Source organism: Lampris incognitus, chromosome 4 (assembly GCF_029633865.1).
Source record: "Lampris incognitus isolate fLamInc1 chromosome 4, fLamInc1.hap2, whole genome shotgun sequence".
Taxonomy (NCBI): Eukaryota; Metazoa; Chordata; class Actinopteri; order Lampriformes; family Lampridae; genus Lampris; species Lampris incognitus.
The window spans coordinates 34,475,684-34,493,105 of record NC_079214.1 but is presented as its reverse complement, the minus strand read 5'-3'; the positions used below and the strand labels follow the sequence as shown (position 1 = coordinate 34,493,105).

General features: G+C 48.5%; 1 protein-coding gene across 2 annotated transcripts; it reads right to left on the bottom strand.

Moving 5' to 3' along the window:
- Positions 1-9,876: 9,876 nt before the first annotated feature.
- On the bottom strand, positions 9,877-17,271 carry LOC130111505 (uncharacterized). 2 transcript variants are annotated; one of them, XM_056278725.1, is made up of 8 exons: positions 17,183-17,271; positions 17,012-17,078; positions 16,868-16,900; positions 16,442-16,496; positions 11,698-11,910; positions 11,487-11,611; positions 11,135-11,401; positions 9,877-10,961 (listed from the first exon to the last, which is right to left on the bottom strand). In XM_056278725.1, exons 2-7 carry the CDS (start codon positions 17,044-17,046, stop codon positions 11,137-11,139), a joined length of 726 nt encoding a protein of 241 aa, XP_056134700.1. In that variant the 5' UTR covers positions 17,047-17,078; positions 17,183-17,271; the 3' UTR covers positions 9,877-10,961; positions 11,135-11,136. The 2 variants fall into 2 exon arrangements, with proteins under 2 accessions (XP_056134700.1, XP_056134701.1); XM_056278726.1 differs by having other exon boundaries at positions 17,012-17,208.
- Between the last annotated feature and the right edge of the window lie 151 nt (positions 17,272-17,422).

The window sequence follows — 17,422 nt, the reverse complement described above, 5'->3', positions numbered from 1 at the left end:
TCGGGGAGGGAGAGGTTGTATAACCGCCCAGAGGGAAGAGCGGCCCCAGGGAGGAGTTCAATGGCGCAATCATAGGCTGATGTGGAGGAAGGGAGAGGGCGCGTTCCTTACTGAACCCGCTGGCCAGGTCATGGTAGATGGAGGGGACTCCATTGAGGTCAGGGGGGAGAAGGCTCGGGCTTGGGACCACTGGACAGGGAGGGAGCTGATCGCAGGCAGTTGGCGTGCCATGCAACACTCCACCCCAGGATCCTACCAGTAGCCCAGCAGACCTGGGGGTTATGTCTCTCGAGCCAGGGTCTACTTAACACGAGGGGCTGTGGGAGCGTGTAATACAAGGAGCAGGGTCGCCTTGACATGATTGCCGGAGAGAGTGATGGAGATAGAGTCAGTTCTGTGAGTGGTAGCCCTGAGGGAGTGGCCATCCAAGGCCTGAGCAGTGAGGGGTGTGTCCAGGGGAACGAGAGGGATACCAGCCTGCCAGACCAAATGGGCATCGATGAAACACTCGTCCGCCCCAGCGTCCAGGAGAGCGTTGACAGTGAGAGTTTGTTGGTGCCATGAGAGGAGAGTAGAGAAGAGCCTGTTGTAAGTAGGCCTGTTCTGGGGGAGTGTCGTCAGGCTTACTAGGGCTCCCCTAGCTAGTAAGCCCTGTCTTTTTGGGAGCGTAGGACAACTCCGGATGTAGTGCTCAGACTGTCCACAGTACAACCAGAGGCGGTCCCGGAACCACTGGTCGTGCTCTTCGAGGGAGAGACGTGACCGGCCCACCTGCATGGGCTCCTCCTCAGCCCTGGACACAGAGGGGACAGGAGGCAGCACGGGGAGACTACGGGATGTATTAGGAGAGCATTCACGGGAAAAAGGGGAATAAGGGCTGCTACTGGACCTACCTAACATGGGGGCTGACTTGTGAGGAGGGACGGAGGAACACTGACCAAGCTCACTACGCCACTCATGCAGGCGCTGATCCATCATAAGAGTCAGATCGACTAAGGCATTATAGGAATCGGGTCTATCGGCCATAATCCCGTCTTCACTGACTCACTAAGCCCTCGCCTACACATGCTCAGAAGCGCCTTATCCCCCCACCCACTATCAGCGGCGAGAATACGGAATTCAACAGTGTAGTCAGCCACTGAACAAGAACCCTGTTGGATACTACGGAGGTGTGTGGCGGCATCCTGGCCATCTACAGAGTGATCAAATACATACTTAAATTCCCTGTGGAAAGCTACATAGTCAGTAGCTAGCACACTATTCTGGTCTACCGCAGTGGTGGGCCATTTAAGAGCCCTACCAGACAACAGTGATGTAATACCTTGGCTCCCTCTGATCTGAATTGACTAGGCTGGTGAGAAAATGCTAATTCACACTGAATAAACCCATGACATAAGTCGAAATCTCCCTTGAAAGATTTAGGACTAGCTAGATGGGTTCCCTGCAATCTGGAGCTGCTGGAGAACTGGGGGCTACAGGGAGTACGTCAACTGACTGGGGGTCATGATCAATAGCAGGAGCTATGGGGGAGGTGCCACCTGGCGGGGACTGGAGGGCAGGGGCGGGAGCTTGAGCCGAGGTGTTGATGTTGAGGGAGGCTACAGCTCTGTCCAGCTGGTTGAGCCTCGCTGTAACCTGAGCAAAGGCTGTCTCGAGCTGAGCTGTTAGGCCGGTCAGGATAGTTTCATGTTGCTGGACCGTTGTGATGATAGCGGGGACCTTGGGTCTCGCTGAACCGTCTGAACTGCCAAGTTCCATCTTGGCCAGAACGTACTGTTATGGCAACAACCGAAGCAGAACCAAGAGAGGCAGTTCAGAGGCAGCGAATCTTTAGCCGCCGGGAGGGTGGACTTATTAACAAAATTAAACAAGGAAAAACAAGAATAAAGTGTATTGTGTATGGTGTGTTTGTCGTCTTGTTTGGGAATATGTGTCTAAACTATGTGTGATGACAAGCGGGTTGTGTATAATGAGTGACACACATGTCACTCATTATAAGGAGAAGGCCACGACCATCCTTCTCAATGCTGGGGAATTCGATAGTCCTCCAGAAACTGCTCGCTCCAAGACCACCTTCAAGTCCAAGTCATATTGTCCCTTTTGTGACAACAAAGAACACTTCTTGAATGCCTGTGATGACTTCAAGAAGTTAACCACCAGCCAGGTTGTGAAGTAGATCCAAAAGGGGAAATGGTGCTGGAAGTGTGGCCGCAACCACTCCACTAAAGCATGTACTCTGAAGCACCCGTGCAAGACATGAAAAGAGCAGCACCTTACCATTCTGCAATGACTACATCCAGCAGGGTGAAACCAAAGTCCGCGTGGTCACTACACCACCCATCAAGGTCTTGCTCGACCAGCCCAACCGTCCGCAACAAGTGATGTTAAAGGCTGCCAAGGTCATCTTGAGTAATGGGGACCAAGCCTTGGAGACCTACGCTGTGTTGGACGACAGCTCTGAACGAAGTATTGTGCTCCCTCAAGCTGTGCAGTGCCTGAACCTTCCCAGACAGCCAGAGACTCTCTGTCTACAGACAGTCCAGCAGAATGTCGAACAGCTCCAGGGCAGCTCCGTCTTCTTTGATGTTTCTCTGCTGTGCACACCTTCCCAGAATTATCGGATCCACCAGGCCTTCATCCACCAAAGGCCTCATCCTGGCCAAACACTCCTACCCCATGGCTGCACTACAGAAATGCTACAAGCACCTCTATGGCCTGCCCTTACTGCCAGTTGGCCACGCCCAGCCGCTGCTTCTGATTGGTTCAGATATGCCACACCTCCTGATCCCAGTACAGCCCTTACATGCAGGCCCGCCAGGTGGTCCTGTCGGCATCTGCACCCGACTAGGTTGGTCACTCCAGGGTCCTACGAGCCTTGCCCAGACTAGGTCTTCTTCACTGTGCCTGCGCATCTCCACTTTCTCCCCTGCCACCGAGCTCTTCAGGAATGTTGAGCGCCTCTGGCAAGTCGACACTCTTCCTTACACCAGTAAGAAGGAAGCCACCCGCTCCAAGCAGGACCAGCAAACCATGGCCATGCTTCAAACATCCACCACCAGAGTCAAGGCCAATGGAAGCCAGCACTACGCTACCCCGCTGCTTTGGCGAGCAAACGCTACGCCGCTTCATGCTCCAAAGGAAGCTGTACTGCAGTGCCTCCGCAGCATTGAGAGAAGACTTGCCAAGGGCCCTAGGTGGGCAGAGGTCTACTGTAATGAGATACGGAAATTGGAGAAGGCTGGTTATGTGGCAAGGATAACCCCCAAAGAAACTGACCAGTCTGCAGAATTCTGGTACATTCTACACCATATGGTGACCCACAACAGTAAGGACAGGATTGTCTTTAACTGTTAGTTTCAGTACCAAGGCCTGTCCCTAAACGGCCTTTTGCTCCCTGGACCTGCAGTCGGGCCTACCCTGCTTGGTGTCCTCATCAGGTTCCGCCAATATGCTGTGGTAGTCAGTGTTGACATCAAAGGCATATTTCACCAGATCCGCCTGCTGCCTACTGACAAGCCAGTGCTATGCTTCATCTGGAGGAACATGGAGAGAGAGCAGTAGCTGAGCATTTATGATTGGCTGGTACTCCCCTTCGGGACAACATGTGGTCCCTGCTGCGCCATTTATGATCTCCAGCAACACATCCAAAACCACACAGAGGGCAATGCCATCTTGACAGAGACAGTCGAGCAGTCCTTCTATGTCGACAACTGTTTGCATAGCACACACTCTGCTGAAGAGGCCAAGTGTCTGTCTCATCGACGATCTCCACCAGCTCCTACAGACCGGAGGGTTTGAAATCAGCCAGTGAGCATGCAATGTGCCCATGGTCATCGAGCACCTCCCGCCTGAGGCCCACTTTGAAAGCAGCGAACTGTGGCTCTCCAAGAGCAGTAGCAACCTTCAGGAGCCTACCCTGGGCTTACGCTGGAACTGCCTCAGCAACTCCCTGGGTTATAAGCATCACCCCATGGAGACCTCAGCACCCACCATGAGGAACCTCTACTGAGTACTTGCCTGCCAGTACGACTCCCTTGGGTACATCGTACCATTCTAGCTGGACTCATTCCCGGATGAGATCAAGGCTCTCAAGTCTGATTGGTCGCTTCCCTCGGACAGTCACTTGGGCTCTCTATCTCCAGAGTATGACAAGGCTACAGGTCTCCTCACAGTAGGCAGTAGGCTGAGCAGAGCCGAGAACTTGGAGATGGACGCCATTCACCCAAACGTCTTGAATCCACACCATCCCCTGACAAAGCTGCTCATCCAACACTATGATCAAACTCTTCTCCACCCTGGGCCTGAGAGGGTACTCGCTGATCTCCACCATAAATTCTGGGTTCTACGTGAAAGAGAAGCGATCCGCAAGCATCAGCACTCCTGCCGAGAATGTCAGCTGTGTCGAGCAAAGCCTGACGTGTCCAAGATGGCTGATTCTCCGCCTTCACGCCTGCGTCTCTACAAGCCCCCGTTCTATTCTACAGGAGTAGCCTGCTTCGGGCCATTTCACATCAAGATAGCGTGCCGGAAGAGGTGAGGGATTATGTACAAGTGCATGACTACGCATTGCATACACCTTGACCTCCTAGAAAGCTTGGACTCTGATGCCTTCCTGATGTCTCTGAGACGCTTCATCTCGCGCCGTGATACACCTTTCGAGCTTCTCAGCGATAACCGCACTAACTTTGTCGGAGGAGACAGAGAGCTCCAGGAAGCCTTCACTGAGATGGCACCCAGACTGAAGGAACAGTTGGCCAAGAAGAATATCACATTCCGCTTCAACCCGCTGAGCACACCTCACTTTGGTGGCACTTGGGAGAGGGACGTGAAATCAGTGTAAACCGCCAAGGTCATCTTGAAAGATCAGACAGTGTCCAAGAGACCCTCCTCCGCATAGTCCTCATCAAAGTGGAGGGTATCATGAACGCGAAACCATTGGGCTACCTCTCCTCAGATGTCACAGATCCAGATCTCATTACTCCGAACATCCTCATCATGGGACGCCGTGATTCATCTCTACCTCAAGCGGTCTATGGCTCCAGTGACCTCCTCGGGAAATGTCGCTGGAGACAAAATCAAGTGCTGGCTGACCATTTCTGGTCCACCTTCATTCACCACTACTTACCGGGTCTGCAAAAGAAGCAGAAGTGGAGGAAGGATGACAAGGAACTGTCAGTCGGCCAGGTGGCCCTCATCGTTGACCTGCAGCTTCCTTGCGCACTCTGGTCTGTTGGGAGGGTTACGCAGACATGCCCTGGAGCTGACGGGCGTGTCTGCACCGCGGCTGTGCAGGTGAAGGACAGAACTTACCTGTGCCCTGTGTCTCGGTTGGTGCAGCTCCAGAGTCTCCCGGATACAGAGGACCCCTGGGAGGCTTTCCTGTTTCATTTAAAAGGTCTAAGTAGACTTTTGGGGGCAGCTGTGTAGGAAAGCCCTTGTTAAGAAGAGGAGTTTAGTTTGGCTCCCGCTTGTATCACTAGTATTGTGCACTCACTTCAGTTTATTGGTAAGGATACTGGCCCTTTAAGAAATACAGAGACTTGCTGGTTCTGACCAGGGGATTTCCAACTGGTTCTAACCAGCTTGTCTCAGTCCATCTGTCTGCTAGTGAGCTACGGTTTGCCTTGCTTCCATTTCGAGGAAATTGTGTGTCAATGACAGATGAAAGTAGATTATTTATGTCTTCATTTGTGCCTGTTTCATTTACTGCGGCTTACTTGGAAATATTGTAGCGAATTCGGGGGGACAACGCAACCACAGGAACTGCCGCGGCCGGGAAGCGAACCCGTATCGCCCGCAGCAGACATCGCTAACCGCTAGACTAAAGTGTCAGACCCGCGAGCCAGCGGCCAGCGTGTCTTCTAATCCATGCACGTTACACTACCCCCCCCTCCTTCGGGAAGCGCGTCCCCGCGTTTAAGCGTATCAGCTCCTTCACGCCTCAGGGCGCATACGCTTCCGATGGCCTTACGGTCGCTCCATCCCACTTCTGACACCAATGTAGCGAATTCGGGGGGGACAATGCAACCACAGGAACTGCCGCGGCCGGGAAGCGAACCCGTATCGCCCGCACCGCAGGAGACATCGCTAACCGCTAGACTAAAGGGTCAGACCCGCGAGCCAGCGGCCAGCGTGTCTTCTAATCCATGCACGTTACAATATGTTTATATAAATCCGTTTTTTGTTGCTGTTGATTCTCTCTGCTGGTGAGATGCTGTTAGCTATGCCATGCTGGTTAGCTTAGTTGGGCGTTAGCTATGTTCTGTCTGCCACCATGCCTCACGCCAACGCATATGTTGTGTTATGTTTGTGTGTGCATGTGGATTATGATTGATCATGTATTGTTATTGTTTATTAATATAGATGTTGTATTGTATTTTACCGTAGACAAGCACATTCTTCTTCAAATAAATGTCCTCAAACTGAAGTGCTGCCTTCGTGATTCTGTAATCGGAGTCACACCGCCATTGTGTTCACCAGCTCTATTCAGCGCATCTGTAGAGGCCCTAGACCTCTGTTATGGTTAATGCTGGCTATGACAGACAGGTGTCAGAACACACAGTGTTTTGACATCTGTCTATCATAGCCTAGTATCTATCATAGTCTAACACAGCCCCATGCATATGGGGGCTGTGTAGCTGCAGACCGGTCAGAGTGCCCATGATGACCCCTGTCCACTGCCAAAAGTACCTACAATGGGCATGCAAGCGTCAAAACTGGACCATGGAGCAATAGAAGAAGGTGGCCTGGTCTGATGAATCACAATTTCTTTTACATCAGGTGGATGGCCAGGTGTGTGTGAGTCATTTTCCAGGGGAAGAGATGGCACCAGTATGCACTATGGGAAGAAGGCAAGTCGGCGGAGGCAGTGTGACACTTTGGGCAATGTTCTGCTAGAAAACCTTGGGTCCTCGCATTCATGTGGATGTTTCTTTGACACATACCACCTACCTAAACATCGTTGCAGACCAAGTACACCCCTTCATGGCAATGGTATTTCCTGATGGCAGTGGATAATGCAGCAGGATAATACGCCCTGCTACACTGCACACATTGTTCAGGAATGGTTTGAGGAACATGACAAAAAGTTCAAAGTGTTGCCTTGGCCTCCAAATTGCCTGGATCTCAATCCCATCAAGCATCTGTGGGATGTTCTGGAAAAACAAGTCAGATCTATGGAGGCCCCACCTCGCAACTTACAGGACATTAAGGATCTGCTGCGAACATCTTGGTGCCAGATACCAGAGGACACCTTCAGAGGTCTTGTGGAGTCCATGCTTTGATGGGTCAGAGCTGTTTTGGCGGCACGAGGGGGACCCACACAATATTAGGCAGGTGGTTTTAATGTTTTGACTATTCAGTGTAGCGGATTAGTGTAGTAGTGGCTGATCAGTGAGGCCATGGATCTCTACCGGAAAATGGTGGATTGCTCCCTCCGGGTTGGGGATGAGTTGTTGCCTCAAGTGAAGGAGTTCAATTATCCTGGGGTCTTGTTCACAAGTGCGGGTAGGATGGAGTGGGAGATTGACAGGCAGATTGGTGCAGCATCAGCAGTAATGTGGACGTTGTACCGGACCGTTGTGGTGAAGAGGGAGCTGAGCCGGAAGGCAAAGCTCTCAATTTACCAGTCAGTCTTCATTGCAACCCTTACCTATGGTCATGAGCTTTGGGTAGTGACTGAAAGGGTGAGATCGTGGATACAAGCGGCTGAAATGAGTTTCCTCCATAGGGTGTCTGGGCTCAGCCTTAGAGATGGAGCTTGGACATCCGGAGGGAGCTCGGAGTAGAGTCGCTGCTCCTTCATGTCAAAAAGGAGCCAGTTGAGGTGGTTAGGGCATCTAATTAGAATGCCTCCTGGGCGTCTTCCTTTGGAGGTTTTCCGGGCACGTTCAACTGGAAGGATACCCTGGGGTAGACCCAAAACTCGCAGGAGAGACTACATGTCCAATCTGGCCTGGGAATGTCTTGGGATCCCCAGGAGGAGCTGGAGGGCGTTGCAGGGGGAAGGGATGTCTGGAGTGCCCTACTTAGCTTGCTGCCACTGCGACCCGACCCCAGAGAAGCGGCTGATGATGAGATGAAATGGTACCAGAGGCAATGCGACGCAGCAATGAAAACTTGTGGGTTTTTTCCATTCATTAAAATAAATCAAATCAATGTCTATCCATTCATTAAAACGTTTTAGTAAGCATTTGCCACTTACCAGTTTCCCAAAGTAGCCTACTTGAAATCTCCTCAAAAATCATGGCTGGCATACAACCAGTTGGTGTAGCAGCTGCTCCACCTCGCCATAGGCGCCAATCCCGCGGGTGCCCCTGTGCTCAAGCACCCACCAAAAAGATTGAGCACCCATGGGGAGGGCCGATAAAAAAATAAATGACTAAAGAAATAAACAAGACTGTGTGCTGGTATGGTGTGGTCCGTTATAGTCCACGACAGTCTAGTCCACGACAGCAGCCTAGTAAGCCTACATCAAGGTTGTTACTAGAGCAAGTGCAATAAGTGATTTTGTGACAATCATCACCTTGGTGTTATTCACTCAACTTGGGCATCCACTGACACGATCAATGGCCAGAGGATCCGCAGCCAACAGGTGTGACATCTCCCTGTCGGCCAGTATGAGTGGCACCTGCCCTTGATTGGCCTGTGATTAGGCGCACCTGTGCTGGGGACTATTTGACCGGATTCTTTGCAGACATACGTGGTCGAGTCTTGGAGAAGCTTAGCGTCGGTCTGCGGAAGCCCGTGTCGCCTGAACCCTCGTCTGCCTTCTCTGTGTGAGTGTGTTTCCTTAGTTTAGTATTTTATGTCTAGTCTTGTTTGCATTTTTGCCTGCCCTGTTTGGCAGTGGTTTTTTTGGTTGTGTGTTTGCTGAAGTCCAGTAAAGTGGCTTAGTACTTACCAACTGCCTCTTCTCTGCGATTGGGTCCAAACGAACGGCGTTAAACCCACGGGCAAAAACGTAAATCTGTGGCTATGCGCCCTGCCTACATAATGCGTTGACTGGTCAACGGTTTGCGTCGCGTGCGCATAACTAAAGCATCATCTTATCGGCCTGTCATATTGGCATTTCGGGTCGATGCCGATATTTCATTTTAAAGCCTTTATCTGTCGACACTGATGACGTGCCGATATCATCATGCATCCCTAGGGTTAAACGATTAATTCATATCAATTTAGACACGCACAGAATCAAAGAGTTACGTTTAAGGCTCTCCAAGTGAAGTTTTTATTTATGACCTCATATAAGGTCACCAACCTCTGGCACATTACAGAGAGGGTTTTTTGAGGATGTAATTTGCTCGTTTGTGTGTGGATAAGTTTGTTAGAGTCAGGGAGAGACCGAGAGGAGAGAATGAAACTCCACTTGATTAATTCAAGTCATTGTCCTAAGAGAAAACATGTTTAACCTCGAATACACAACTCCCTTATTCACCAATGATGAGATGAGAAAATTCTTTCCTCTTCTGTGAAAAAGTTATTCTCTTGGGGGAGATGGGATTAACTCCTTATGATCAACGGTGACGATAACCTGAAAAGGTTATCTTCACTGTTAGAACATTACGTGTTCTCGTGTCCTGCTATATAAACTGGATCATCACGTCAAAAACATGATTCCTTTGGAAGGTCCTCTGGTCTGGTTGATGTCAATTTACCACCTTTATGTGGGAAGGGATGAAGGCCACTTTGCAAACCCAATTAGTACATGAAAAGAATGCTTACTTATCTCTGGGGAAATTCCAAAGGAGGAGAGAAAGAGACAGGAAGACAGGGAGTCCTCGCTACATTATGCAATTGGTTGTCTGCATTGTACATTTATAATTTAGTGGATTAAAGGAGACTCAAAGAAATATACAACATACAACAGCTTTATTATCCTGCATAAATTAAAGATGTCATAGATCTGGCAAGTCCTCCAATTAGCTCCTGGCACCACCTAAGACAAAGCCTACTGTAAGTAAACATTAGATATTATTGTCTGAAATTATTACCAAAAATAGGTCTTAAATAATTGGGGCAATTTGAATAAATATGGGGACAATTAAAAATAGGGACAGGTAATTCATTGGATCGCTATCTATAATCACTAATAATTATACAGATATTAAACAGGAAAGAGGCAGGGGGGTCATAGGAATATGACGAGGAATTGTGCTGCACTTCTGCAACCTGACTGTCCAAACAAGCTTGACCGAGAAGCCTGAGGAAAGAATTGCATTAAAATCGCTACTTGTATGGAATAGAAAACCTTTATTGTCTATTATGTTTTGATGTGGTGGCGATTACTCATAAGTTTGTTTTTGCATGTGGTTTCCGGTAAAAAAAAGAAGTAATAATATGCACTTGTGCACGCAGATTTGAGGGACAGGAACATAATTTCTAGGTTTCAACATTTGACACAAGACACACCTTGAGGCCTGATTTGGTATAAAGCCCACTCAACATACCAAGGTACAGGCCACGAGTGGCATGTTAGTAAGATGAGACAAAGACTGTTAGAAAGAAAAGAAAGACACGAGACACAAACACAGAGGGGGGTGGAGGGGCACTGTTGAACAATGTTCTGCCTCTGGGGAGGGGTTCATTAGTGCTTTTTGGCAAGGGTGGTGCTGAAAGCCACTGATGTACTCAGGCTATGACATTTCACAGGGTGCTCATCTGAATGCTGCCTCTTTGAGCCAGCACCCAACTTCCTGTGTGCCACAGCGGTGGCTTGACGTCTGGCAGCCCGCCTTAATGTGGCAGCTCTTTTGCTTGTCAGGTTGCAAGACTTTCCAAAAGTGTGGATGGCTGACAGCAGTTTGGAGGGGTTGGCCTTCAGGAGGTGGTACTGCTTAGCCATTGCTATTAGCCCTGCAGAGAAGATGGGATCCTGGCCGCGTCTTTTCAAGTCCTCTATCATGTCCTCCACAAGAGATTTTTGAGCCCCGTATTCTGCCCTACATACCTTGTGGAACAGTCTAGAAAAGACAGCCATAGTACATTAGGATACTTTCTGTTAACTCAGTATGTTTCATGCTTACATATACTGCATAATATACTGTAATTCCATTCATTGAACATATTACACTCTTTACTTTACAAATGTAGTTGGTGGTAGTCACTTGAAAGTGTGTCCAGATGTGATGCCCACCTTTACACATAGGGAAGGTCTGGGCATATCTCCCTGTTTGCTGAGGCATACAAAAACCTTTCTCCATATTCCATCTGCAGATCATGTTTAAGTACTGCCAGGGCAGAAGTGGGACTGTGGCCAATTTCAAATAGCCCTGTCAAGATTTCTTTCGCCTTCTCTCCCACATCTCGGTGGCGGAGGGCATCAGCAACATATAAATTATGATTGTGCCGATTCACTATCCGCACCTCAAATGGAAAGTCGGGCATGTGTGGGTCTTTGGTCCTATGACATATATCAATATATCAGTAATATCAATATTGTGTCTAAGAAGCAAAAACATTATGAGTTAGTGGATCAATAAACTCACTTGCTCATTTGCCCACTAGCACACTTCAACAGGATATGAATCTTCGCTGGACAGCAGGTGTTTTTAGTGGATGTCCTGCTGTTTGCAGCTTTTACATTCACCCTGCGCTGGCACTTGTAACTTGCCTGAGCAAAATATAGTAAATTAACTGCAGTGTGCCCCAAAGGAAAAGGGTTAATGACAAGTTACCTGAAGAAATGTTGACTCTTACCTTTAATAGCACACGGCGTCCCAACCTAGGTCGGGTAACATCCACCCTCCATGTCACCCCCGATGATTCTTTTAATTTGATCAGCCACTCCTGGGCCTGTTCCACAGTGCCAACATCTACCCGTACAGTGGCATCAAAAGCAGTATGGTCTCCCAATGAAGGAACCACTTCAAAATGGCAGGCATGGTACCTGTATTGATTTGGTAGCCAAACCTTCAAAATAAGATTCAATTACCATTAAAATCCACCCACATAATAAATTTGTAGGCCTTAACAGATATCTAATAGCTTGCAGATATTTGATATTCAAGAAAATTAGCCAGCTATATCACTATCCCCTACCATTCTAGCACAGTCACTATATGTGAGAATGAGTAGTACAACACAGGGGAAAATACAGCTGTGGCAGAGTGCGGTGTGGATCAGCTGTCCTGAGTTGGTCTAATTAACTCAGGACAGATAAATTGGTTCCACATCCCAAATGAGGGTGCCAGAGCCAGAGCTCTCTCTCTCTCTATTGAAGAGACTTTTCATGAACGTTTGTTTTTAGTCTTTTCATATGGTTTTAACACTGGTGTTTTTAAATCCTTGTTTTAATAAATGGGCTGTTGTGCCATCATTTATGATCTGTGTATGTCTCTGTGCCGGGGAACCCAGGTAGTGGGCAGCATATTCCCACAGTGGGGGCCCATACAGTTGACCCGGCATCAGAAAGAGACACAGGCCTGGCGATCGAAAGGCATGTCAAAAAGAAAACCATCAGCTCAGATTGCAGCATCGGGAGAAGAGAAGACCTCGCTGCATCGCGGGCTGGTGGTAGTGAAGTTGGTGCCGGCCAGTTGCTGGAGGACAACATTGAATGCCTTTATTGTCATCATACTTTTTAATACAACGAAACTGGGAGTACAACTCCACTGTGGTGCAACAATAAAATAAAAAAAGCAGATTAAAAAGACAAGAATGATTAAAAAAAAGCAATGGGATAAAACAGCAATGGAATAAAGTACACAATAGCAAGACAAGCTTAATAAAAGAGCAGCAATGGGATAAAGTGCAGGCATTAAAGTGCGAGAGGTGGCTGTGAGAGGTTTAACTATGTTTGTTTAACGCGATTATTGCGTTTGGGAAAAAGCTATTGGTGAATCTGGTGGTTTTGGATCTGATGGACCTGAAGCGCCTGCCAGAGGGTAATATTTCAAACAGGTGGTTGCCGGGGTGTGAATTGTCCTTGATGATGCTTTTGGCTCTTGAGAGGGTCCGGCTGTGGGCAATGTCTGAAAGAGGAGGGAGGGGGCAACAAATTATTTTTTCTGCTGTCCTGGTGATTCTCTGGAGAGCCTTTTTGTCTGCAGTGGAGCAACCAGCAAACCACACCGGCATGCAGTATGTGAGGATGCTCTCGATTGTGGATCTGTAAAAGGACACCAGCAGCTTCACGCTCATGTTGTTTTTCCTGAGTAACCTCAGGAAATGTAGCCGCTGCTGTGCCTTTTTGACCACTGCCATGGTGTTTGTTGACCATGAAAGACAGTCCGTAACGTGGATACCCAGGAATTTAAATGAGTGGACTCTCTCCACACATTCACCATTTATGGAGAGAGGCTTGGGGGGGGGGGGTTGTGTTTTCTGAAGTCAATTACGAGTTCTTTTGTTTTTGTGGGGTTTAAAATTAGGTTATTTACAGAGCACCACTAAGACAGATTCTGGACTTCCTGTCGGTAAGTGGACTCGTCACTGCCTGTTATGAGCCCGACCACAGTGGTGTCGTCAGCTAATTTTATGATGGAGTTTGAAGGGAAAGCTGGTAAACAGTCGAAGGTGTACAGTGAGTAGAGGGGGGGGCTCAACACGCAACCCTGCGGTGAGCCAGTGCTGAGTGAGATGGTGGAGGAGAGGTGGGGACCAACTCTGACTGACTGTGGGCGGTTTGTTAGAAAGTTCTTGATCCAGCTGCAAGTAGACGGGGGGAGGCCGAGGGTCAGCAGTTTGTTTATCAGGATGTCAGGAATGATTGTGTTAAAGGCGGAGCTGTAGTCCACAAAGAGCATCCTGACGTAGCTGTTCCTCTGTTCGAGATGGCTCAAGGCAGCGTGAAAGGTGGTGGACAATGCGTCTTCTGTGGATCTGTTTGGCCTGAATGCGAACTAATGGGGGGCCAGGGAAGGAGGGACACTGGTTTGTATATGTTTGAGTACTAGTCTCTCAAAACACTTCATAACCAGAGGGGTGAGGGCTACTGGTCTGTAGTCTGCTAGGCTGTTTGAGGATGGTTTCTTAGGGACCGGGATGATAGTTGCTGATTTCAGAGGGGTGTGGACCGAGGCCTGCGAGAGGGATAGGTTGAAGATGTTGCTAAAGACACCAGAGAGTTTGTGGCAGCATGCTCTGAGCACCTTTCCGGGTATCCCGTCAGGGCCAGCAGCCTTCCTTGGATTCACTGCTTTGAAGGCCTGTCTCACCTCATGCTGTTGAACAGTGAGAGCAGGAGTGTCAGTGACCAAGAGGGGTGGAGAAGAGACGCTCCTGGTCTCGAAGCAGGCAAAGAAGTTATTTAGCTCCTCTGCCAGCAGGGCTCCATTTGTTGTAATCACAGTTTTTTTGCTGCCTTTGTAGTTAGTGAAATGTTGTAGCCCCTGCCACACTCGTCTTGGGTTGTTATCCGAGACGTGGTCCTCGATTTTCCCTTTATAGGCCAGTTTGGCGGCCCTGATGCCCCTCTTCAAGTCAGCCCTAGCAGTGGCGTATAAAGCTCTGTCCCCTGACCTGACGGCCCTGTCCCGTGCATTGAGAAATTTGCGTACTTCTGATGTCATCCATGGCTTTTGATTGGGAAAAACATGGATGCGTTTGTTTACAGTCACATTGCTAATGCAGGTCTTAATATAAAAAAATACAGTTTCTGTGTATTTCTGGAGATCTCCTTGATCAAAAATGGACCAGTCTGTGTTTGAAAAACAGTCTTGGAGTTGAGACAGTGCTCCCTCAGGCCAAGTTGTAATGGTTTTAATACATGGCTTTGCTGTCCTCCTAAGGGGGGTGTAGGTAGGGAGGAGGAGCAGGGAGAGGTGGTCAGAGCCCTAGGTGGGAGAGGGGCACTGTCCTGTATGTGTGCTTTAAATTACAATAGACATTATCAAGGGTGTTTTTACCCCTGGTAGGGCAGTTAACATACTGAGTAAATTTGGGAAGCACTAACTTTAAGCATGCTTGGTTAAAGTCACCCGCGATCACATGGACACCGTCAGGATGTGTTTTCTGCTGCTTACTGATGGTTTGGTGGAGTTGAGCCAAAGATAGGCTAACATTTGCGTCAGGTGTAATGTAGACAGCTGTCAAAATTATTACTGTTAGCTCTCTTGGTAAGTAGAAGGGTCTGCACAGCACTGACAGAGACTCCAGATCACGGGAACAGTGGCCGTCTATAGCTCTGTGTGCATCAGTTGGAATTCCCAATGCAGCCCTACCCAGCCAGCTCTCTCCGTCCCCACCAAGAGCGTCAGCATCTCACCCTGTGCTCCTTAGTCCAGCTGCCCTGTGACGGAGGATGTGACCACCTCACCCGGTCTGCGAGGGTGAACGGCAGGGAGCCGCCTTGTGAAGAAGACCAAAGGAGGGGGCATTGTCGAGGGAGCTGGGCCCTCCAGCGGGGTGGAGTAGAGGGTTGAAGAAAAGAGAGCCACTTCATTTGTCATTGTATTCTTACAATTAATTTGTTCTCTGCATTTAACCCATCCTATTGTATAGGAGCAGTGGGCAGCTGCAGCACCCAGGGACCAACTCCAGTTCTTCTTTCCATTGCCTTGGTCAGGAGCACAGAGAGGAGTATTAACCCTAACATGCATGGTTTCTGGGGGGTTTTTTTCTTCCTTTTTTTATGATGGGAGGAAACAGGAGCACCCAGACGAAACCCACGCAGACTAGAGGATAACATGTAAACTCTGCACAGAAAGGACCTGGGACGGCCTGAGGTTCGAACTCAGGACCTTCTTGCTGTGATGCAACAGTGCTAACCATTGGGCCACCATGTCACAAAGACATGGAATGGCCTGGGGTTCAAACCCAGGACCTTCTTGCTGTGAGGCAACAGCATTATCCATGGTGCTGCAAGGTGCCTCCATCAGCAGACTACACTGAGATTTTGCACTGGCGACGTGTTGGTTTGTAGCCAAGTGAGGTATGGAAACCCTGTCAGTCTGAACGGCTAGCCATCAGACATATCAGAACCGGTGCCCTGGACCGACCCTGAGGGAGAAGAGGAGCAGGAAGGCACTCTCTCACTACAGTGCCCTTCCGGGGGGGGGGGGGGTCTGCTGGGGTTTCTCCCCAGACTCAGAGTGAATGGGGAGGAATGTGGCAGAGTGGGGTGTGGACCAGCTGTCCTGAGTTGGTGTAATTAACTCGGGACAGATGAATTGGTTCCACACCCCAAATGAGGACACCAGAGCTTATTGAAGGACCTTTTGATTAACATGTTTTTTTTAGTCTTTTTCATATGGTTTTAACTCTGGTGTTTTTTAATTGTTGTTTAAATAAATGAGCTGTTGTGCTCTCATTTACAATCTGTGTCTGTGTCTCTGTGCCGGGGGAACCAAAGTAGTGACAGTGTATTAGCACATCAGCATCTAAAATTGACACCTTCAGCTGTGGCTGTTGTGCTCTCATTTACAATCTGTGTCTGTGTCTCTGTGCCGGGGAAACCAAGGTAGTGACAACGTATTGCCAGAACAGCAGCTAAAATTGATACCTTCAACTGTGGGTACTCTATGTTGGCTTGTCCTGAGCAGATCCAACCACCATGCCTGAAATAAAAGCAAATAACAGCGAGCCATTTCCAGCCAGCACAATGCAGTGGGCCTAGTGTAGCTGCATATTTGTCAATGTTCAATGACTATAAATATGAAGAGAATGTGTAGCTGTTTCTTTGTAATGTTTTCTGTAAACAAACAGCATTATCAAGTGTTACTCTAGATAGATAATATGAGTGATGTTAGATAAAATTTGTCCAGTCCATGTAGGTGGTCAATATTTTTGTATGGAAAACGTAACATATATGCGAGACCAAGACCATTCAAGTAGAGTCCTTGAGTCAGCTAGACGGGTCACTAACGTTATCTATTCATAGATAGCCGTTAATAGCCCAGCTATTAACGTTAACTTAAACATAACTTACCTGATCGTACTGTTGTTGTTTGTGTCCGGCGAACTTTAAAAAATTAGAAGCAAGAATAAATGTTGGGACTATTAAATATTGTTTGTTAGTATATTCTTTTAACTTAAACAGTGGAGAAATAACACAACAGACCACTTAAATTACCTCAGAGTTGCTGCGTAAGTGTGATCGTCAGTCATCTTTCAAGAGCAGAGTATTGTCAACACAGTCCCTAGATACGATCAGTGAATCAGAAATTAGCGTTAATATTAATCACAATAAAGGCAAACTCAAACTTAACATGTTAACGCATTATAAAAACGCGAGTTTAGTAACCTCGCGAGTGAGTCCTGAACATTCTGTTGATGGACGCCGCCGCGAGTGACTTTTTTTTTTCCGCCGCGAGTGACAGTCCCGCGTCCCATGCGAACGCTTTCGTCACACGGAAGTTGGGCGTGCTTTGATCTAAAATTGGTTGGAAAAACGATGGACGCGGACGGGAATGCTGGGGCGAGTGGAATTCTGTTTAACGTCAACGTATTTCCGGTAGACTTCTTTGTTTCCGGTTACACAAAA

Excerpts from the sequence above, each read along its gene's own strand:
- LOC130111505 (XM_056278725.1), bottom strand. The coding sequence starts at position 17,046 with ATGACTGACGATCACACTTACGCAGCAACTCTGAG. Across the intron at positions 16,497-16,867 it reads AACAACAACAGTACGATCAG|GCATGGTGGTTGGATCTGCT; the intron begins GTAAGTTATGTT and ends CTTTTATTTCAG. Across the intron at positions 11,911-16,441 it reads TAGAGTACCCACAGTTGAAG|GTTTGGCTACCAAATCAATA; the intron begins GTATCAATTTTA and ends CTTATTTTGAAG.